Source organism: Pipistrellus kuhlii, unplaced genomic scaffold, assembly GCF_014108245.1.
Source record: "Pipistrellus kuhlii isolate mPipKuh1 unplaced genomic scaffold, mPipKuh1.p scaffold_m20_p_18, whole genome shotgun sequence".
NCBI classification, from domain to species: Eukaryota; Metazoa; Chordata; class Mammalia; order Chiroptera; family Vespertilionidae; genus Pipistrellus; species Pipistrellus kuhlii.
In genome coordinates this window covers 17,676,674-17,699,820 of record NW_023425493.1, presented here as the reverse complement: position 1 = coordinate 17,699,820, position 23,147 = coordinate 17,676,674, and the positions used below count along the sequence as shown (strand labels likewise).

General features: G+C 46.0%; 2 protein-coding genes across 5 annotated transcripts; both read left to right on the top strand.

Moving 5' to 3' along the window:
* The first annotated feature begins 47 nt into the window (after window positions 1–47).
* LOC118721302 (putative tRNA (cytidine(32)/guanosine(34)-2'-O)-methyltransferase) lies at window positions 48–6,120 on the top strand. Of its 2 annotated transcripts, XM_045583166.1 has the most exons (3): window positions 59–169; window positions 449–577; window positions 3,825–6,120. In XM_045583166.1, exon 3 carries the CDS (start codon window positions 4,043–4,045, stop codon window positions 5,000–5,002), a length of 960 nt encoding a protein of 319 aa, XP_045439122.1. In that variant the 5' UTR covers window positions 59–169; window positions 449–577; window positions 3,825–4,042; the 3' UTR covers window positions 5,003–6,120. The 2 variants fall into 2 exon arrangements, with proteins under 2 accessions (XP_036298036.1, XP_045439122.1); XM_036442143.2 differs by lacking the exon at window positions 449–577 and having other exon boundaries at window positions 48–169.
* Window positions 6,121–7,697: 1,577 nt separating this feature from the next.
* On the top strand, window positions 7,698–23,147 carry LOC118721301 (major histocompatibility complex class I-related gene protein). 3 transcript variants are annotated; one of them, XM_036442138.2, is made up of 6 exons: window positions 7,700–7,863; window positions 14,468–14,728; window positions 15,418–15,693; window positions 19,231–19,506; window positions 20,098–20,202; window positions 21,667–23,147. In XM_036442138.2, the coding sequence occupies exons 1-6, from the start codon at window positions 7,809–7,811 to the stop codon at window positions 21,705–21,707; spliced, it is 1,014 nt and encodes a 337-aa protein (XP_036298031.1). In that variant the 5' UTR covers window positions 7,700–7,808; the 3' UTR covers window positions 21,708–23,147. The 3 variants fall into 3 exon arrangements, with proteins under 3 accessions (XP_036298035.1, XP_036298031.1, XP_036298034.1); XM_036442141.2 differs by lacking the exon at window positions 7,700–7,863 and adding an exon at window positions 9,069–9,087; XM_036442142.2 differs by lacking the exons at window positions 19,231–19,506; window positions 20,098–20,202 and having other exon boundaries at window positions 7,698–7,863.

Genomic DNA, 23,147 nt, shown 5'->3' with positions numbered 1-23,147 from the left:
GCACCCGCGCTCACGTGATCAGAGGATGCCCGCCCCTTAGTAGACGGGGCCTGGGCACACGTCACCGGACCCAGAGGCCGGGCTTTGGCGACGGAGGAGGAGGGCGGGTCTTCTCTCGACCCACCTCTCAGGATTCAAGGGAAAGGGCCCCTGGTCTCTCTTAAAACAGGTAAGTTTTCAGGATACGCGATGGTACCTGATTTGCACAATCCTGTCACCTTTCCTCTGTGTACTTTTAATACTTGATTTTGATAACGAGATTTATAAATCCACCTGGTCCTCGACTTACAGTAAAGCGTGCCCGTTTAGGTGATCTGACTACGACAACGTTGCACAACTGCTTTAGGCCTTACCCTGTCCGGACACGCACCAAAAGCTATTGATGCATTATCTCGATATTGGTTGGGGGAGGGATGTATTATTATTTATTATTATCCCCATTTTATAGATGAGCAAAGTAAGAGATAGCAAGATTTCCTGTGGTCACACGGCCTGGACAGAAGAGAGTCACAGGTTCTGTGCACTTTCCACCAAACCGGGGTGTAGTCTCTCTTGCTGAGCATTCTGCAAGTAACCGGTAAGGTAATTTTTTTTTCATACGATGGTATGATGCGCCCCAGGAGAGAGCACCTTTGAGGAACAAAGAAGGTGCCGGGTATGGCAACTTCCTCTCCGCTATGGCTCAAGAGTGCTTCCAGAAAGCATTTTGGTCAGAACAATTAGCCAACTCATATGTCAGCTATGCTTTAATCAGTGATGATCATTGAGCAGCGACTGTGTGTCAGGCACTGTGCTATCTCAGTTGCTCTCACCATGAGGTCATTACTGTTATTATCCCCATTTTGTGATTAATAAATCTGAGACTATTGGAGATTAAGTGACTTGACCAAAATCAGCAGTCTTTTTGGAAATGAAAGAGTCCCCAGAGCCAGACAAACCCTGTCTGAACCTGGGTTCTGTTCTTCAGTTTCTCATCTGTAAAAGGTGAGCTCATGAGTTGCCGTGAAGTGTTAATAAAAATGCACGTAACCCACAAGGTTCCAATGAAGTGAGATAGCGAAGCCAGGGAAACCAGTCAGGAAGCTGCTGTGGACATCTGGCCTGAAGGGATGAGGACCAGACAGATGAATCTGACAGATGTTTCCAAGGAAAAACAAAGCCAAACCCCGGGAAAGGAATGATGAGAGATTGAATGCGGTCAGGGAGGAGAGAGTTGGAAGTCGCAGACTAAAGACTTCTCTGAGACTGGAGGAGCAATGGTCAGATGTGGAGAAAAGAAGCTATTGGGAGAGAACTGTTTATTTGGTGGTGCACGTATTGTGATGGGGAAGTGAAAAGGGATCATCTTTCATTCATTCAACAAACATATGTAAATTGAGGAGCAGAAGAGAACAGTGCTTTAGAGCCAGACTGCCTGAATTCCCATACCAATTCTGCTACTTCCTATTGTGTATTGGGCCAATTGATTAATCTCTCACTGTCCTCAACTGTGTAATGGACACTATAAGAACATTTTCCTCATAGAACGTCATGAGGATTAAGTTAATTGGTGTGTACAAAGTGCTTAGAACAGTGCCTGACACGTGTTGTGCTCTTCCTATGTGCTAGGCACAGAAAACAGGCTTGGTCTTGTCTTCAAGGAACTCTCAGACCAGCAGGAGAGACAGGTAGTTACATATTGTACTATGAGAGAAGTGCACAGATTGCCATAGAAACACAGAGGCACCATACCAGTTGATTGTGTGTGTGTGTGTGTGTGTGTGTGTGTGTGTGTGAAGGGGGCGGGTGGTGTTTCTAAACAGTGACTAGAGGCAGCCAGGAGACAGCATGGCAGCCTGTGGGGGAGCCACGGCAGAGGGCCTTGCACAGTGGAAGGGATGGGTGGTGGCAGGAAAAGCTAGGGCTAGAGATTGACAGGGTGAGGTTATCAGGGCCCTTGATTGTAATGTTAAGAACTATGAATACCCTCCTGTAGATCATGGCACCTGAGGGAACTGATAGGGTCAGACTGGCATTTGAGAAAGATACTGTGGTGGCTGGGAGGTCAGCTGGGAGATCATGGTCCAGAGGAGGGATGAGGGTGTGCTGATGGCAAATAGGATGGGGAGTAGGAATACATTTGAGAAATAGTTTAGAGGCAGCATCATTGGACTTGGTGACTGATTGGTTCAGGGTGTTATGGGATTGGTGAAAGCAGCAGGAGGAAGGCTTGCAGGGTTTTGGAATTGGAAGTGAGTAATTGTTAGTTCCAGTCACCAGCAAAGAGGACACAGGAAGAGGATTAGATGTAAGGTGGATAGAAATTAGCACGCTGGTTTTCTCCACTAACCGGTAAACTCCTGGAGGGAGGGGAAGCTATATTAATGTTATTATCACCTTAAAGCCTAGCATAGCCTCTTATCTATTCCATGAATTTATTAATTAAACCACGAATAAGAGATCAGAGACATAGAGGATAGAAGATGGAGGCTTAGAGAATTCCCATAATTAGGGGTTTGGAAAAGGTACCAACAATGAAGAGAGTGGAGGGTTGAGGTATAATATGTATGTTGGAGTATGGGATGTTTCTTTCTTTATTATGTCACCCTTCTTCACCTTCTCTCAAACCAGACAGGATCTCGGCTTCCACTGTATTTAATCAAGGAAAACTATGATTAAAATGCAAGCATCTTTTCATGTGCTTATAAACCATTTGTATGTCCTCTGTGGAGAAATGCCTATTCAAGTTTTTTTTTTTTTTTTGCTCATATTTAATTGAGTTCTTTGTTATTGAATTCCCCCTAAATCCTTTTAGGAACAACCTCAAGTAAGGGAGAACGTATTACATAGATGTTAGGTGTTTATTATACTCTTCATCATTATCCCAATCTTTTAAAAACCCTGATATACAGATGTGTGCCCTGGAACACTCTAGGGGACATTTACTCCTGTTGGCTTTCACTGGTCCAGCCATAGCTGTCTGATGTCCCAGACCCACCCACACATAGCCACACACTGGGTATGTTGCCTTCCTTCACCTAGGCTGTAACCAGCACCTGCACCCTTACTCTCTACACCACATGTGTCAAACACAAGGCCCGCGGGCCAAATCCGTCCCGCCAGGCCTTGCAATGTGGCCCGCACCGAGCTGTCATCACTGCACTCCACTGCGTTTCCATCACAATGACAGTTTATGACTGTTCAGTAAACCATTCGGCCCGCGATTTAGGCTGGATTTTAGATTTTGGCCCCTTCTCTGATTGAGTTCGACACCCCTACTCTACACACTAGTTTGAAATAAATACTGAGCAATTCTACTCCACTTAGTACATATCCAACACTAGCAAGACATTGAGAATTTAATACCCATTTGACGGTCATTGGAAATGTTATTTAAAAGTGTATCATGACATGCAAAATTATATATATATATTATATATATATATACATTATATATATATTATATATTATATATATATGATTTCAACTCTTCGTTTTTATAAAGAAAAATATTTTAATACATAGGAGAAATTTACACATAGTAAAAAGGAAATGCATTTAAGGTCTGGCACTATGAGATCTTTGCTTCGATCATCAGGAACACAAAAATCATTTAAAAATGTTTCAGCGTTCAGAAGCTTTGGGCGTGCCCTTTGTATACTGGGAACCGCAGTTGATGCAAAGTGACGCAAGGTGACGCGACGCACCGTAAGTTCGGTTGGTCTGGGCCTCGCACAGCCTTGGTGTCGCCATGACAGCCTTGCCTAGCTGCCGTGGCCCGCAGGCCTGCGCCATGGGCATTTGGGTCAACTAAGAACGAACTGAAGCTCTGCCATTTCTCACAGGTTTGACCCGGGGCTGCGGCGGACGGATCCTTCCACTCCTCCCCTCCGGCTCTGCAAGCCGCAGGGCCCTGGTCAGGAGGGCGCCGCTGGCCGAGGCCTATACGGTCCCGCCATCGGGGGAAGGAGAGACCTTCACCCTCGTCGCCGCCGCTAGTAGCCTGGTCGGCTGACCCCGCGGAGGCTTCAGACCCAGAGTCCCCGGGCAGACAGCGTGCGAGATGGGACGGACGTCGAAGGACAAACGGGATGTCTACTACCGCCTGGCCAAGGAGAACGGCTGGCGCGCCCGCAGCGCCTTCAAGCTGCTACAGCTCAATGAGGAATTCCGGCTCTTCCAGGGTGTGACGCGGGCGGTGGACCTGTGTGCGGCCCCCGGCAGCTGGAGCCAGGTGCTGAGCCAGAAGATCGGGAGTCCGCAGGGCTCCGGCCATGTGGTGGCTGTGGACCTTCAAGCTATGGCTCCGCTACCAGGCGTGTTACAGATCCAGGGGGACATCACCCAGCTGTCCACTGCCGAGGACATCATCCGGCTCTTTGAGGGCTGCCCGGCCGACCTGGTGGTGTGCGACGGGGCTCCCGATGTCACCGGCCTCCATGAGCTTGATGAGTACATGCAGGCCCAGCTTCTCCTCGCCGCTCTGAACATCGCTACACACGTTCTGAAGCCCGGGGGCTGCTTTGTAGCCAAGATCTTCCGAGGCCGGGATATGACGCTCATCTACAGCCAGCTGCATGTCTTCTTCTCCAGCGTGCTCTGTGCCAAGCCCAGGAGCAGCCGGAAGGCCAGCAGCGAGGCCTTCGCCGTCTGTCAGGGTTATGCGCCCCCTGAGGGCTTCCTGCTGGACCTGACCAAACCCCTGCTGGACCGCTCCTACAATAGAGGTCTCCACCAATTAGATGGTCCCGCCCACAGCATTGTGCCATTTGTGACCTGTGGGGACCTGAGCTCCTATGATTCAGACCTCGGTTACCCACTAGACCCGGAGGACGGCTCAGAGCACAAGTACACACCACCCGTGCAGCCTCCCCCCCTCCCCATCTCACCCCTGTGCCAGCGGGCCTGCACATTGAAGAAGAAGGGGCAACTGGCCAAGGAGATCTATCCCCAGGACTGCGCCATCAACACAGTGGACACATTGCCCCAGCCCCTGTCTGCCCCACAGCCTGATGGCCTCTGAGGTGGAAGACAGTAAAATGAATTGTTCACCTTAGCACATCAAGCTGGCGGTCTGTGACAACTCGGCAGCTGTTTGGTATCAGGAGAACCAGAATTTGCATCAGTGCACTTGTTTTTCAAGCAAGTTCTCGTCAGTGGGTCCTGACCACAAGCTTCGAGTGAGAACTTGGCAATGACCACCATGAACACAGCCAGGAAAGAAACATCATGGAATGTTCATTTGAACTGCAGAAGGGGTTTTTGACTGAGATTTTTCCTAGCGGGATCCATGAATTTGATGGAGGGAAATAGTATATCTTTATTTTCACTAATGTAACTGAAAGTTAGCCTTATTCCCAAATAGGAATTTAGCAGTAAATAGGTTCATTTTTAAGGCAGAGTTGTTACGGGCATCATGAAACACTGTTCATGTTTGTCACTAATTGGAATTATGGGATATCTGTTAATTTGATCTAATAAAAAAGGCCATTGTTACTAAAAAAAAACCTTTTTTTTAAAGAGAAGTGAGAAAGCCAAGTAACCACACATGCAAAAGAACATCAGAATTTAGCAGTTTTAAATGTTTTTTTTGGAGTAAGGCAAGTTAGGAATGGATTTTGGCGAGTATTAAAAGTTAAAATATATTATTTGAATTCAGTGAACTTCTTGATGAAACTGAATTTGAACCATTGTAGGAGGGCAGATATGCTCTTTACCTATGAACTTGTCAAAGTGCATGGAGAAGGGAAACCACAATCTCTTGGTAAACTAGTGAATAACAGCAGAGCACTAATGATTGCTAATATTTCCTTACTATGAGCAGACATTGTGCTAAGTGATATACTAGTACATGCATAATTTTCAGAAGCAGCTCCAGAATTTCTACATAGGCCAGTTTTAGAATGTAGCTTAAAAGTTTGGACAGCAGGGCTAGGAGGCTTGGACTGGGGATACATGGCAGACCTACTCTCTTTTCTTAAATTAGTTTATTTGGGATGGCTCAAGAGGGCTGATGGTGATTATCATATATAATAAAAAGCTAATATGCTCATTAGATCAGAACGACCATCTGGATGACCTTCCGGACAAAGCCAGGGCTGTGAGGGCTGAGCCCCTTGCACAAATTTCTTGCATAGGGCCTCTAGTGTAATTACCATGGATTTAGTGACCTAAAAGCCACAAATTTATTCTCTTGCAGTTCTGGAGGTCAGAAGTCTGAAAGTGGGTCACCTGGGCTAAAATCAAAGTGCTTGCAGGGTTCCATTCTTCCTGGAAGCTCTGTGGGAAAATCTGTTCCCTCTCCCACCAGTTCTAGGGGCCCTCTGCATTCCTTGGCCATGTCTCCCTTCCAGCATTGGCATTACTTCAACCTTGCTTCTGCTGACACGTCTCAGACTCTGACCCTTTTGCCTCCCTCTTATAAGGACCTTGTGATTTCATTGGGCCCATCAGATAATTCAGGGTAATCTGCTCATTTCAAGATTACTAATACAACCATATAGGCTAAGTCCCTTTTGCCACATAAAGTAACCGTTACAGGTTCTGGAGATTAGTATGCTCTTATCTTTAAGATTGTGTGTGTGTGTGTGTGTTGGGAGGGGGGGGGGGCAGGGAATTTAATAATGATAGTAATAATAATTTTAAAAGATTAAGAACAGGTTTGAAACAAGCATACCAAAAGGACCAAACAGTACCTGAAGTCTAAGATGACCAGACATCCCGCTTTTGGCAGGACAGTCCCAATTTTTAACAATATGTCCCGCGTCCCACGGCGTTTTAAAAAAGTCCCGATTTTTGGAAAGAATGCATGACAAGCTAGGGAACGGTGGGAGAACAAGAAGGGAATATACGGTTTTCGGCGGCCATGTGGCTATTTAGCCAGGATATGAGTTTTAAATTATTTTGTTAATTTTATAATGTTAAACTTTAATAATAATAATTGTTGAGAACTGATTATCGAGAACTGCTTATCAAAGTTCACATTGTTGATCAGTTGTTAGAATTTGACTACCATTGTTTGGACTGAATGAACAATGGCATTTTTTGGGATTGGCAATGACGAAAACATTTTGTAACTATCTCTCAGACGATACACATCGTACTGCGTGCTAGTAAGCTAGTTAAACAAGTGATGTCATTACAAATCAGCTATTCAGATAATTTAGGTAAGTAATTTATTTCATAAATACATAAATTTTCTTGAATTTAGCAGACAGTACTCGTATTATTTATATTTTATAGTGGCGGCAAAAAGTCTAGCGCTGGCCCTGAAAGTGACACGACTTACGTTATGGCAAATTCAGAGGAAAAATAATACAAGTTAGTATTGTTATTATTTAGAAAGAAATATAGGATTAAAATTAAAATAATTTTAAAAATATAATTACTTTATAACAAATTAATTTAATTTATAAACTAACAATAAAATATGTTCATGTAGTAATTATGTACCTACTTACTGTGTTTTTAAGCAATATGTATATAATAATTTATAATATAATTTAATATAGACCAAATTTTTAATCAAGAACCTCCCCACTCCCCCAACCCCCAGTCAATGGTGTCCCCCTTTACCAATATTAAAATCTGGTCACCTTTCTGAAGCCACCAAAGGGTTAAAAGTGAAGCCGGAAGCGCTCATTTTTCTTTATTCTACCTAGCAACTGATGACACTGCAATATCCCCTGTTTCTATTGGGAGAGGGCCCCGAGCTTCCAGCAGTTTCTACACCCTGAAGAGTGGGCGGAGTTTGGGTTCCTGAAAGGTCCGCTGGGACCTGTCTGTGTTTTGGTGAAAAGAATCTGAGAGAAAGGACTTTAGAAGGGCCGATGGTGCTCCTGTTACCCCTCCTTATTGTATTTACGGTGAAGCACAGCGCTGCCCGTGAGTATCCCAAGTTCTCTCTGCTCTGAACTCCGAGCTCCGAAGCCGAGGCCACCGAGGGGGGACAGCTTGTCCTCCTAAAACTCATGGCGAAATGTGGAAGAAGTTGGGCGAAAGACATATTTAATTCACCCGGGACGTGTCGGAGGCTGGACTGGTGAACAGTGTCCCAGCTCACCCGGGCGGGATGTTGGTGTCACCCCCTCCTGACGGGGCGGAAGCCAGGCTGGAGGGACCCTCCCTCCGGGGTCTCCCTCACGTTCCTCCTGAGCATTGCGCCCTGTTTCCTGCTCAGACCCTTTCTTTTTCTTCTGTTTCTCCTCTTCACTGGCTTCGCGAGTCCCGTGGGACGTGGCCAGAGTCTCAGGGGCCTGGGACAGCGGAGCAGAGTCATTGTGCCGGTTTGTTTTTCTTCCTCACCACGAGCTCCACCTGTAACAAAAGGTCCCCGAGAGAGAAAGCCATGGTTGTGGGCTTGCTTACTGGCTGTGAGAGAGACCAACGGAGCCTAGGGGGAGTTTCTCGTGGTTTAGGGGCCCGGGTCACCGGGGAAGCAGGTGCCTGCCGTTACCCCAAAAGCCTGAGGAGGTCCATGGGCTGGAAGCACCAGGCTTCTGTACCCCAAGCAGCTTCTCTTCCTGCCCGGGCCCGCACTCCCTGGACGGCAGGTGTCTGGAACTGTATCAGCCGCCGCAGCAGGCAGGGACTCCTGAGGTGACAGGAAGGAGCTCTTTCAAATCATCTATTTATTACACAAATGTTGGTTGATGGCCCACAACTTTTGGAGTTGCGACCGTGAACAAGACAGACATCGGTCCTACGTCTACAGAAATTGAACCCAGAAAAATCCCACCATTTAAATCAGAAATGGGAAAGATTGGGGGGTGAGGGACAGAGAGGAATTATGGACAGAAGAAGGGAGAAAAGGGTGATATTTCCGGAAGGGAAAAGGTATATATATATATTGCTACATTTGATCCTTAAAGAGCTGTCCAATAATGTGACCGCAATACCCCCTAAACATAATCTTTTCTGCTGTGGACTCACTAACCCCGAGGGCAGACTAAGAAGCCAGCCCGGAGAGGCTGACCCAGCCCTCAAAACGGACAGTCAGGCCTTCTAGCCCACAGTTCAGGGGTCCTGGCAATGCCACAGCCTCTGCCTGCGGACACCTGGCACTTGGATAATGGTGGAATGGGAAATAAAGCCGGTCCTCTGTGAAGGGTAGGCAGGCTCACTTCGTTCTGGTTATTCTCCTTTACACTCCTAGACATCACCCCTCTCTGTCGTGTCTTGTGCCCTGGAGGATGATGTCTACGCCTGTGTCACCCAGTCTCTCTAGCAGGCCGATTTCCACCCAATGGGAGACGCTGAGAGGAGAGAGGTCAGAGAGCAAGGAGGGAAGGAGGTTGGGGTATTTCACTTTCCTTTCCCCCTGCTTCTGTAATGTCTCCGGTGGTAGCTGTGTCCCTCTGCAATATAATTTTCCCCGACTAGCCCTTTCCTCATGCAGTTCCAGCTCCCACTGGGCTTGGGGACACAATTTGCTACTCTTATCCCTATAGCTCTACGGGTGGTAAAGGCTTCCCATCACTGCTAGCGTCTGGACCACATTATCCCTCCTTTTTTCTTCTTCTTCTTCTTCTTAACCTTGCTCATACTTCCCATACAAGGAGTCGCTTCTCAGGGTCTCTGCATGTTACTCATCTGGAGTGAAGGCTGTTTCCTGCCACGACCCTGACTGAGAGTTCTTGAGCACTGAGGGATGCTGATAGGGAAGAGAGCCAGGGTGATTAAAAAAGACTTGGTCTAATTGCTATATGAGCCCAATGCTGGCCCTGTGTGGAGGAGCTTCTAGAGGAGGAAATGCAGGGAGTGCTTGGGAGCACAGCTCTAGGAAGTGTCACGATAACACCAATGTCGCTTCCGGTGTGTTGCTTTCATCGGCTCCACAGCCTGCAGTGGACCGCTCCTTCCTGTGTGCTCCCATAGCTCGTGTTCACAGTTTTTTAATTTCCTATCTGCAAAAATCTTCCCTTCCAGGCTCTCCTTAAAGCCAGGGAGACATTTCTTCCTTTTCCTTTTCTTTCTCTTTCCCCAGCACTACCTAGTGACCAATAGACACTTCATAAACGCCTCCTGAGTGAATTCATGTTCAGAGGTAATGTCCCTAAGAAATTAAAGTCATCTGACTGGGAGCCAGAGAGAACTTGAGCAGTAATAACGACTCTAAATTTGCAACTGTGGTTTACTGTAGTTGCAGAACTTGTATGAAAACAAAAAAACAAAAAATGATGTTTCATGCTTTACAACTCATCCTGTTCTTCATTTCAACCTGTGAGAAACTGTCCCTGCCAGGTGCAATCAGCTAGGGCCATGCATAGGATCTCTCTTGCATAGGCATATGTGGTTTGTATGCTTACTCTTGAAATAACCAACGTCAGTCTCTTGATATTATTCATAATTTTATGGATGCATCTCAATCTGCAATATCAATTTGCCTCATAAATGATGGAGTCCTTCACAGATAAAGACTAATCATGTCTAAGCCCCCTAAATTGACACCTGAGCTCGTGTAAAAACACACTTACAGATTATCTGTTTAGAAATGACCTTGAGTTCAAAGAGTTAATGTGGGGGGAAATGGGCCTTTGCTATAGACTTGACTAGACTTCAGTCTGTTTCCATGGAGCTGTTACCAAGGTACATGCAGTAGAAATTTCTCCAAGACAACGTTTTACTCCCCTAAGGCTCTCTTCTTCTTGGTTGACATGGAATCTGTCTCAATTGGAGAAATTCAAGTAATCTGTAGATATTTTTTCTGACTAGTTGGGATATCTATTTTCACTAAAATCCATTGACCTTAGCCATCCTCTTACCCCACTTGCTTTATGAAACCCAGATTGAGATAGATGACAAAGGACATTTTCCCTGATGTCCAAATTTATGTTTATTATCAAAACCCTTTCAAAAATATACGTATCAAATCAGGTTTTGTTATGACTTCAATAAAATTCACAAAATTGGAATTCTCCTGGGAAATATGAGGCATATGGTCATCATTGTACATGGAGAGTACTGAGAAGAAAACTCCCCCACCAGAGCTCATTCATTCATTTATTCTCTAATGGTCTACATGGTCCTACAGTAGTGTCCTTGCTATTCCTTAATCACAGCCTCCTCAAGGACTCGGGCTTGCTGTTCTTTCTGGAAGGTTCTTCTCCCATGACTCACTTCATTCACATCTCTGCTTAACTGCCACCTGCTCAGAGAGGACTTTCCTGATCCTTCTGTCTAAAAGATCAGCCTTCTTCACACTTTTTACCTGCTTTATTTTTCTCCACAATTTTCATCCCTGCCTTCTAGAAATTAGCCTATAGGGCTGGGACTTGGACAAGTTTGTTGCTGCATCCCTAGCTCTAGGACTATGCCTACTGCAAATTCAGAAAAGAAGAAAACTTATACAGAAGAAGACATTGGTAACCTCCAAAAGGGTAGCCTCCAAAGAGTAGCTAAAATATCAAACTGTCACACTCAGCACTTTCATGCCCTAAGCAAGTTCCTGTAGTAAGATTGTGAGTTCTGGCTGCCCATAGGACCGTCCACATTCATTGAATGCTTGGTTTGAGAAGTGCCCAATGGTCCTCTCTACTAAAAATATCACCATCCACTTCTCCCCCTCATTCCCAAGCTGCCTGAAATTCCAAACAGTAGTTCCCAGAAATCATAGTCATTCTGACTGTATTAAGGCATCAGGCTACTTGGGAGGGCCAGCAAATAATAGGGACTTTGTTGACTTGGTTATCCAATCAGGGACCACAGCCACTTGTAGGAAGGTCTAAAGCCTGAGCCTCTAGGGACTAGGGGAGTCAGTGACAGTGAATCATCCTTGACACAAGGGGGCGGGAGAGAGCAATGGTGGTGGAAAGGAATAGTCTGGCTGGAGAAGTGCCCCTGCCTTAGGACCAGCTGGGTGTGAAGACAGAGGGATTCCAGTCTGAGAGGTCAGAGAGTGAGTCCTGGCTCCTCCACTACGGATTCTAAAGATCATCTTGGGCCATTTCTTCAACTCTCTGAACCCACTGAAATGGGAATTTTTAGAATCTATCTCAAAGGGTTGCCATGAGGAGTAAGCGAAATGCATTATCAAAGGCTTAGCCTGGTACCTAGCACACGGTATGTGCTCAGTAAATAAGTGCAGTTCTCATGGTTATGACTCAGATGCTGAGGCCCTCCATACTTCTTTGAAGGCCCCGTTTGGCGGAAGGACCTTCACCTCCTTCTTGGAGCATTTCTGAATTGCTTCACGTGAGAGCAGCTCTCCCTCCTCTGAGCACACGATCATGTCACTCACTACTTGCTGCTATGTGTCACCGCACTGTATTTATTTATGTTACAGGTTCTCCTACAGTACTGTACGTTCCTGGAGGGAAGAACTAGTATCTGACTTGTCTTTCTCTTCCTGACATTGCTCACAATCCCATGTACGTGGTACCTACCCAATAAATAAAAATTTCCCCCATGGATGAATATCTGACAACACTATCAGTTATTTTATAACCAGTGATTTTTACAGCCTTTTATAAAAGTGGCCAAGTCACTTAATCTATAAGTTAAAGGAACATAACTTAGTACACTAAGTAACCCCTGTGTCTGGTGTAAAGCTGTGTGGTTGTGTTGCTCAGGCTTTTGAGCAATGTCTATCAGAGGCTCTTGGGACCAGCAGCGGAGGCCCTTTGAGAAGCAGTTTGGCCCGGACAGAAGACCAAATTCAAAATTGTAGATTTCAGTTCCATAAGTGAGTTGATGCTGATGGTCTATTCATGGAAAGGAAGAGATAAATCTAATTACATAATCATTGGAGCAAGAAGAAAGAATAGGAAGATATTTTAGATGGGGTCATATGAAATTGCCATTTGAGGAGATCAAAATGATCAAATGTAGGTCTTTTAAAATGATTCAACCTTCATAATTCTGCTTCACCTGACCATCCATAGGATATAAATGATCACAGGGTCTCACGTACCATGAGAGAGGGGATGACAGACTTTCCTCTCTCTCTTCTGTTGAGTCACTGATTAAACATCTGTCCACAAATCTCCCATCACAGCTGAGCTCGCATTTTGGAAGCCCAACTAAGGAGCAAGCATGGCTCGTACCTATGGACACAGCAGATGGATAAGTAGGCCCACAGCAAAGGCAGGGGAGAGGGCTGAGATGTCCTGGAGTGGGGCCAGGCCGCAGCTGCAGGAGGGGTGGACAGGCAGATGACGGACAGATGGAGGCCAGCCCCTAGGGGCGGAGCAGCCTTTGAAGTGAGGGCTTGCTGGCAGAGCGCTGCTCTGAAACCAGGAATCAGGCTGAGATGGAGGTTGGAGAAAAGGGCAGGACACGACTTGGACAGCATTGTCAACAGACCCTCTTTCTCTTTACTTACCTCTTATAAACTCTGGTAATGCAGATTTTTATGAAGTGATATTTTGTAATAAGAAAGTGGAAGTACAAGAATTATAAATATTGTGCGTGGTAATGTCAGTGATACTCATTTAGAAAAGTTTCTCCTGTTGAGAGTAATGCCCCAAGATGTTAATACTTCCTATTTATTTTTTAACTCGGTGGCACGTTCTAGGCATGTGAACCCAGCTGTCATAAATGGAACCCCATATTCCAAGGGAATTTCTATACCAATCCAACTTAGCTCAGTAAAATCTTCTTTTTTTCTTCTTCCCCAAATTCTTATTCCTTCTCCTCTCTCATTCCGTGCCTAGAATTTGATTTCTGTGAGCTGTTTTCCTATGAGTAACCGTGGAAGCGATTCCTACCCATTTCTCCGGCCATAGGCCTTCTTGCTGCTCTTGGAACATGCCGGCAGGTCCTTCCCGCAGGACCTCTGCACAGTCCCCCCGCCTGGACTGCTGTCCCCAGATGTCTGCCTGGCCCCTCATTCCTACAGAAGTCACCTTCCTGGGGAGCCTTCCCTAACCATTGCTGTCTAAATTGTATTGCTTAGTCCTCTTTGCAGCTTTATTTTTCTCCATCGCACTTTTAAAAAAGCATGTTACTTATGTCATTTATTTTGTATTGTCTGTCTCCTCCCTTCCCCCCCACAAGGGCAGACTCGTGCATCTGTCTTGTGTGCTCGGGGCCTAGTGCAGAGCCTGGCACACAGGAGGCGCTCCTGTGTCTGCTGAATATACGGACGGATATCAGGGAGGTGTGAGAACTGATGTTCACAATCTGCGCTTCCTTTTGCCTCCATCTTTAGACAGCTGCATATCTGCAGAGCCATAGAACCTTTCCAGATGTGGAGAAATAGCACCGTTTCAAAGTCAGTGACAGATTCAAGCATACTTTTGCAGACTCCAAATAAATTAGGTTTCAGCTCTGCTCCCCTTTATGAAAAAGGCTCCAGGTCTGGGGCTAGAGCTCTCAAGCCCTTTGCAGCCCCAGTCCCTGATTTTGTAAGACGAGTCAGCAGCCGGTCCAAGGAGGAGTGGAGTGGGTGCAGCTGAACATGGAGCAATACGTGGGGATTAAAGAGACAGCCGCTTGTGGGCCTGCATGGTCTGTGACTAAATATCTTCCTTCTTTGCCTTCCTCCCAGGGACTCACTCTCTGAGATATTTCCGCCTGGGCGTTTCAGAACCTGGCCACGGGATCCCTGAATTCATTTCAGTGGGGTACGTGGACTCTCACCCCATCACCACATACGACAGTGTCTCTCGGCTGAAGGAGCCCCGGGCGCCGTGGATGGCGGAGCACCTGGAGCCGGATCACTGGGCGAGGTACACCCAGCTGCTGCGGGGCTGGCAGCAGACGTTCAAGGTGGAACTGGAGCGCCTGCAGAGACACTACAATCACTCAGGTGTGAACGCAGCAGATTGCTTTTCCTCCCCGAGGCCCACCCCGGCCAAGCCTGGTCCCTGGGCTGACGGTGCGTGTAAGCTTTTGCTGAGTTGCCCTTTCTGTGGCTTTTGGCAAAGCTTGGACAATTTGGTTGATGGAGTTCGGTGCCTGCCATCTGCCCTGCTCGTCTTCCAAAGAGTCTGTTGTTCCTAGGAGCCCTCTGTCCTTTGCCCCCTATTCCCTTATCCCAGTGTCATTCAGGCTTGTGACCTGTATCTTCTCCTTTCCCATCTCAACGTGGCCATTCTATGCCTCATTTCCTGGTGGCCCAGGCTTAATGAGTTGCTCACATGTGCATCATGACTATGGGCATTAACTTTCCCAGGGATATTTCTGGTTCCTGCTTATCTCTCGCTCCACTGCACTATAAAGTTTATCCATTAATCATTGCTGCTATAGGAGTTATCCTATAGTTCCCCAAGGCAGGAGTTATCACATTCCTTTGGCACACAGTAAGTATGCCATAAATATCTGTTGATGAATGGGATGGTGTCACAGGAATCTCCTGGAGACAGTGAGGCCATGATGGGCCTGTGGGGTGCTCTGTCCTGGGGTGGAGGATGTTCCCAGCCGCACCCAACTCCCATCACCAGGACTTCACCTCCACATCCTGTGTGAACCCTTCTCTGGCCTGTATGTGTGTTCCAGGGTTTCACACTTACCAGAGGATGATTGGCTGTGAGTTGCTGGAGGATGGAAGCACCACGGGATTTTTGCAATATGCATATGACGGAGAGGATTTCCTTATCTTTGACAAAGACACGCTCTCCTGGATAGCCGTAGACAACGTGGCCCACGTCACCAAGAGAGCGTGGGAGGCCAATTGGCATGAGTTACAATATCAGAAGAATTGGCTGGAAGAAGAATGTATCGCCTGGTTAAAGAGGTTCCTGGAGTATGGGAAAGACACTCTGCAAAGAACAGGTAAAAAGAAGGGAGAACACCTTGTCCCCGCGCCCCCAGAACCCTGTTTTTATAACTTCCTCTAATCTAGGTTACATTCACCTTACTCTGAAACCCATCATGGTCTATGACTCCCTGTGCAAACTCTCCCCAGTTGCTTTTACCAGCATCTTGATGAGATTCAGCCATCCCACTTGAGAGAGTAGAGTACCCCTGGGGACACCTCCTTTTGTGGGGATCCAGTGAGGCGAATCCCTCATCTCCTGACAATGAGAAGCTGGGAAATGCTTTGGGCAGTGGAGTTCTTACAAGTTGTGTGGTAACTAAGGGCTCCCATACCACCCGTGTGAGTGAAATCTGGACTTACAAAGAGAGACAGAGGGTCTTTCCTCACTAAAGGATTTATGATAAGATTTCTTTCGGTGAAAAGCTCCTTACACATTAACGATAAGGATTTTAATCGGATAACTTTTAGTTAATACAGAACTTTCCCCTTATAATCTTATTCAAAGTGAATTGTGCCTGTGTCATGCTGTAGGAAACTCCTAGACACAATGTGCCTTTCCCCACAGGGGTGGTCTTTAATGGTGGACTTTCCAGAGCTGTGGCCGGCCCTCATGTTATGAGTGTGGACTGTCTCTCTAAGAGCCTGCCTATGGAGGCAGATAACTAGAGTTTGAACTTAAACTCTCCTACTCACTAGCTAAGTAACAATCTCAATTTTAATGGTTGCAGTGAACAGAAACCTACTCTAACTGGCCTAAGCATAAAGGGGGGAGGTTATTTGACAGGCAGAAATCAGGGCAGTGATTTCTTAGAAACTTCTGATGGGCATTGAAAACATTTGAATGGTTTTCTCTGAGGGGAGGTCTTGGCCAACACAAAGCTCGTGTCCTTGTAGTTTCAGCATTCTAGAAGAATGGGCTTCTCTCTCCTAGCTCTAGCTACAAAAAATATTTTTTTTAAATTACAGGAGGACTCTGGTTGGCCTCAGTTGGATCATGCCCCACCTCTTGCACTAATCACTGTGCCCAGCAGGAGAAGTTTCTAAGACTCACCCTGGGTTACAGAATCCTGACAAGAACCAAATGGCGCACTCGGGATGGCTTAACTGGGAAGCCAGTAACCAGATTATTTACATAGGTGCAATCAGGGTTAAGGACACCGGCAAGGGATAGTGAAATACTTCAGGGCTTACAGCAGAGGGAAGCCATTACTTCTCCTGAATGTGAAGGCAAAAGGGAAGGGACTATTGTTACCAGAGTCCCACAGGGCTGGTTCCCTGGAAGAACTTTCTAGCAAGAGCTGAGGCCATGGAGGATCATGGTTAATAGCAGATTGCAATGGCTGTGCAACCGGTGGACAAATTTCTAGCCACTCTCTCCTCTAGTTCTCTGGTCTTTTGCTAAGCGTTCTCCTCCCAGAGGCCAGACCCCACAGGTAGCTTGGGCAAGAGAGCCCTGGAGTGCAGTCTGATGAGCACAGCCTCCTGGGGCAGAGCAGGGCACAGGTGGTCTGAGACTAGATCTGGGAGCTAGCAAAGAGAGAGTAGCCAGGGCATACAGCTTGGGTTATGTTTCAGTGTCAGGGTTAAGAATGGTACCTCTTGCCCAGCTGGCATGGCTAGTGGTTAAGCGCTGGCATGGCTAGTGGTTAAGCGTCAACCTATGAACCAGGAGGTCACAGTTTGAGTTTCTGCCAGAATGGTACCTCTTAAAAGAAGCAACATGTTGGGGTAGAGTGGACTAATTTTCCAATATGGGGAGTGTGCTTGTCAGGAGAAGGGGTTCTTGTGATGAAAAAAAAAAGGGGGGGCTAATAGAGGGTAGGCCAGCAAAGCAATAACCTTGAGTAAATTAAGTAAGTGATATGCCTACCTCACAGAAATTTCTGTGAAGTAATATATGAAAGCTCTTTGTAGACTTCATTAAATGTTATTGTTGCCAGACTGAAAAACGCCTGACAGCTCAGGATCTGGTTTAGGGCCAACTCGGGGTTGCATGGGACCCTTAGTCATGAGGCGTTTTAGGCCGAGGCCAGCCAGGTCTGAAGAGAGGCTGTGTGAGCCGCCACTTCCTCAGCTTGATTAGTGGCATAGCCTTTCCAAACCAGCTGCCTGCTCTTTTCAGTGAAGCCAGCACTGGGAGAGGGAAGACAGTGTAATTGGGATTTGAGGGCGAGTACTCTTTGGAAAAATGGGGGAAGTTTGCACACCTGTGGTGTGCGTGAGCAGTGTGGGAAGTCTGACTTCAGTGTACCTGCTCCCCCTCCATGCCTACTTCTCTCTACCATGAGTGTCCTAATGGTGTCTCAACCCATCGGTCAAAACCCCCTCCTAGGAAAGGATCTGTGATCATTTCTCACAGGCAACAAGCAGAGTCCCTCTCGGAGGTGTTTACATTTTCTTGTTAATATTGGAAAGCCTTTTTCTCCTTCTAAATGAGACGCCATAGGACATAACTGGAAGGTGTTGTTGAAATGAGGGCTCCTCCTGTATCTCGGTGGTAGGTAGCTCAGTGAGGTGAGGAAGTGAGTAGAGACAAACAGGAAGCAGCCCCTCCAGGGATGGGCGTTGGGCTCTGTGTGGCTCATGTCTAGATGTGACCCGGTGTCAGCAGGAAACACTAAGGACAGCACCATATGGAAAATGAGCAGAATGGTTAAGAGGAAGCAAGACCACAAACGGACAATTTCTTTGCTGTCACTGCTGGATCCCCTCCAGGATATGGATGTCCATAGCCCCTCTGAAGGCATAAGCATGACATGACCTGTTACATATGTTTGTATCTGATGACAATCGCTGTCTTAGTCCATTCAGGCTGCTATTAAAAAAATACCACAGGCCGGGTAACTGACAAACAACAGAAATTCATTCCCACAGTTCTGGAGGCGGAAAGTCCAGGATTGGAGTGCCAGCATGGTCCGATGAGGACCCTGTTTCAGGTTGCAGACTGCTGACTTCTTGCTGTGTCCTCACATGGTGGCTGGGGACAAGGGATTTCCCTGGAACCTCGTTTATAAGGCACTAATCTCATTTTTGAAGGTTTTACCCTCATGATGTAAGCACCTCCCAAGGGCCTCACCTCCTTATACCATCATCTTTGGGGGTTGGGATTTCAACATGTGAATTTGGGGGGGTGGAGAGGGACACAAACATTCAAACCACAGCAGTCACCAAAGTGCCAACTTGAGTTCAAAGGTGACTCAGAGCCAAAGCTGAGCTGAGATGGCTGTGATATCTTGGCATAAGCACAGAATGGAGAAAAAGGAGCGCTGAGTTCTAATCTCCAAACTTTTGCTGAATCACTTGTCACAGTTACATACAATTCTGTAGCTCAGTTACATGGCTCAACAACACACTCATTATTCTTGAGCACACTGCCCTAGCCGGAAGTGCACAATCAATTTGTTGTTGATGAAACTGGGTTCCGGGTCATTCTTGGTTTTAGATGTTTCCTGAAATGCAGGAAATTAATTGGGAAACCCAGTCACCAGTTCTGATATTGTACACTCAATATATAAGATATTTCTATTTAAATTTATCTTCTTTTTTCCTAGAGCCCCCACTGGTCAAAGTAACTCGCAAAGAAACTTTTCCAGGGGTTACAACTCTTGTCTGCAGAGCTTATGGCTTTTACCCCCCTGAAATTTCCATGATGTGGAAGAAAAATGGGGAAGAAATTATCCATGAAATGGATTATGGCGATATTCTTCCCAGTGGGGATGGGACCTATCAGACGTGGGTATCTGTGGAGCTGGATCCTCAGAGCAGCGACCTTTACTCCTGTCACGTGGAGCACGAAGATGTCCAAATGGTTCTTCAGGTCCCTCAGGGTAAGGAAAGGCTGTGCTGTCTGGGAAGTGAGACAAGGAGGGGGGGTGAGCAGCAAGGGGGATCACTGGATGCTTTAGAATGCATCTTTTAAAAGAGAGGTTCTCATTTTTTGGTCTCAGGGATTCCTTATGTTCTTAAAAATTGAGGATCCCAAAGAGCTTTTATTTACTAGGATGTGGATTTCCTCTATTGCTACTTACTGTATTGAAATTTTAAAAATTTTAAAATTTAAACTCAAGAAAATATGAGCACATGTTTCATGAGCTATCAGAGCGGTGGTGTCCTCACATGTGATGTGGCCTCTGGAAAGCCCCACTGTGCACATGTGAGAGATAAGGAAAGGAAAGTCATGACTCAGACCTCCTGGACTCTCTGAAGGGTCTTGCTTGAAGATCCCGGGGCATTCAGACCCCACTTTGAGAGCTACTGTCCCCGTTTTAGACTGCCGCCCTGCATGGATCCGTGAATGAGAAGCAGGAGTAAGAATAATGGTGTTGGGCTTCCCGATGATCACAGGGACAAAAGTGCCCCAAAGTTAATACAGAACGGGAGAAGGACGTGTGGATTTCCCCCCATATGCTTGCTTTTAGGATCAGAAACACTCCTTCTGGTGATCAAAGCTGTCTCTGGGTTCATTGTCCTCGCCATGGTCCTGGCTGGAGCTGGCTTCCTGGCCTGGAGAAGGAGGCCCCAAGGTGAGAGGCACATGACGGGGTCTATATTTTATTGATATTTTACAGAGAGGAGTAAGGGAGAGAGATAGAGAGCTAGAAACGTTGACGAGAGAGAAACATCGACCAGCTGCCTCTTGCACACCCCCTACCGGCGATATGCCCGCGACCAATGTACATGCCCTTGACCGGAATTGAACCTGGGACCCTTCAGTCTGCAGACTGACACTGCAACACTGAGCCAAACCGGATTCGGCAATGTGGCAGGGTCTAAGGGGCTGCAGATTATCACTCCCACAGCCTCACAAGCTTTATTTTCTGCACCTACCACTCGACTCTCCTCTTAGGAATGAGTTGGGCCACACTTGGTGATCACAGGAGGAACACCTCTCCCGTCATAGAGGGAACACACATGTGAATAACGCTTGCAAGGAGCATGTTCTGTTTCATAGGTGATGCCTGACACCAACAGAGTAGGACAACTTCTGTCCAGATGAACTGTCCTCCCAGAAGTTGGGTCAGAGAAGATAGAGTGATGTTGATTTGTCTTCTTCTAAACTATATCCTTATTATTAATTACCATTAACCTTTTCTTTTGTCCTTTGTTTTAAGACATCAGTAAGTGTTCCCATTTGACAAACATTTTCTGACCCAATTATATGAAAGTCCTTTTCCTTCTAAAATTACCTTATAACACATAAAATGCTGAAAAGTAGATACCTTTGGAAAATGGGAACTGGAGTAAGGCAAAGGGGAAGGAGAAATGGGAGGGATATAGGTTCTTGATAACTTGGGGAAACCATTCATTCCATATGTATCTATTAAATACCTACTGTGTTCCAGGCACTGTACTGGATGCCGGGATACAGGAATGTAAAAGACAGACATGATCCCTGCTGTAGTGTAAAGTCATCTCTCCCCACCCTATCCCCTAAGCCCGGTTTCTGTAGATGTTCAGGCTGATCACAGCATAATATTGATGAGATCTGGACTTTGGATTTGAACTCAGTGTGGGCCAGGACTTTGGTGTTACTTCATAACCACAGATTTCAACTCCAATTCAAGTGCTATGGTATAAAGCATATTATTAGATCAAAGTAAAAAAAAAAAACAACCCCTTTATTAGAAAATCAGTTCAGAGTTAGTGGGTCATTCTAATGTTTTCTTTACAAAGTAGAGCACTAATCTCAATCCAAGAAATAAGAACTACTGAAGAAAAAAACAAAACAAAAAACAACAAAAATAAATTAAAAAAAAAGATTTACAATGACACACCTGTCTCAAGAATGACACACTGTGAGTTCCTGCTTTTTATCTTGTGGAGTTTGTGAATTGAGTTAAAATTTGTCAAGTACTAAGAGAATCTTGACAAAGCAGGCTATGCCAGCTTCTCAGGTTTTGCTGAACATTGCATAATCTTTTTTTTCCCTTTTCTTTTTGAACTATAAGGAAAAATGCACTTATGTGACTAAAAAGTCTTTCTTTCAGAGAACAATGAAGTCGTCTACCTTCCTGCACCAGATCAATAATTGGGGAAAGCTCTTTTCCAGCTGTCTCTCCCCTGGGAACCATGGTCACCTCTGCTCCCCATGGACTCAAGCCCAGTGCTCAAAGCTCTTGACCACACCCATGAGAGACATGGATATTACCGGACTGAGCATTATGGCAGAAAGAGAGGAGCCACAAAGTTTTCTTTGTTCTTTGGCTCCCAAAATAATGTCAGCTTTCAAGCTCTTTTGATGGACTCCTTGATCACATTTGGCTCTCACTTTTGCTTGTCTCATGATACAACACTACCCTACATCCCATCTGTCAGCGATGATTTACAAGTAAATTAGAGAATCTCAGAGCTGGAAAGATCCTTCCATACGAAGGCCAGAGATGTCTTCTACAGTGCCTTTGACTTGAGCATCCAGGCTCCACTTGAATACCACCATTGAAGAGCACCTCACTACATCATAAAGTGGCCTTTTTCTTCCATCTTGAGACTGTATTATGCAAGAGCTTTGAACCGTGGGTGCCATGACTGTGACCCTACAGGCAGCCTTGGACCAGCCACCCTGTGAGAGCAGCCAGCGAGTTTCTACAGTGCCCTGTGAATAGCCGGATCACTCCACATATTTCCTGGCCTGAGAGAAAGCCAAAGTGTCCCATTCTTAAGGCATCTCTGCCTGGTAGCTTGGAATCTTGGAAATATGCATGGTCCGATTCTGAAGTGATCTCATTCTTTCTGTCTTCTGTGGGAGAGTAAGGGTAGTATTTATCAGACATAGTATCACCTTCAGTGGAACTACAAAGATCTATACCCAAGTGCAATCTTTTAATGTAAAAATGATGGTATGTTTATCAGAATAGGGTTCAATCCAATTTCTGTCTTTCCTCTACTGACTAATTGTAGATGGGCCTGACTCACCTTTATAACTATGCTTGTTCCTCACTAATTGAGAGTAAATAACAGCTTCACTGTGAGAATTAACACCCCTTGGATCGCCTTACTGTACCCTTAGAATCTTCACTATCATTTACCTCTTATTCGCCTGTCATCTTTGCTTCTCAGTAAGAAGGTCACAATCTACCAGAGGAAAGATGCTGATGTTTCCCAGTGAATTAAATATGAGCTTAGATCCCAGGACCTTGGAGTCTCTTGGACATAAGATTTCTGGAAACACTCAAACCATGGGAGCCCATATTGTGGCTCCAGGGGAACTCACCAAGGCTTTCGCTATGGCCTCCTTCCCCAGAAAGTTTTCTTTTTGCTTCCCCACAGTAGGCTTGGCTGAGGAAAAAGAACACCAAATATGGCCACTTAGAGGAATAAGTGAAGATAAGCGCCATATATGCCACTAAATGTGTCTTTATACCTGGGGGGAAGAGGGGACTAAGGGATTGGAGGAATGAGGGAAAGGGGTGGGGGGATGGGAGATATCTGTAATACTATCAATAATAAAAATGTATTTAAAAAAACCCAA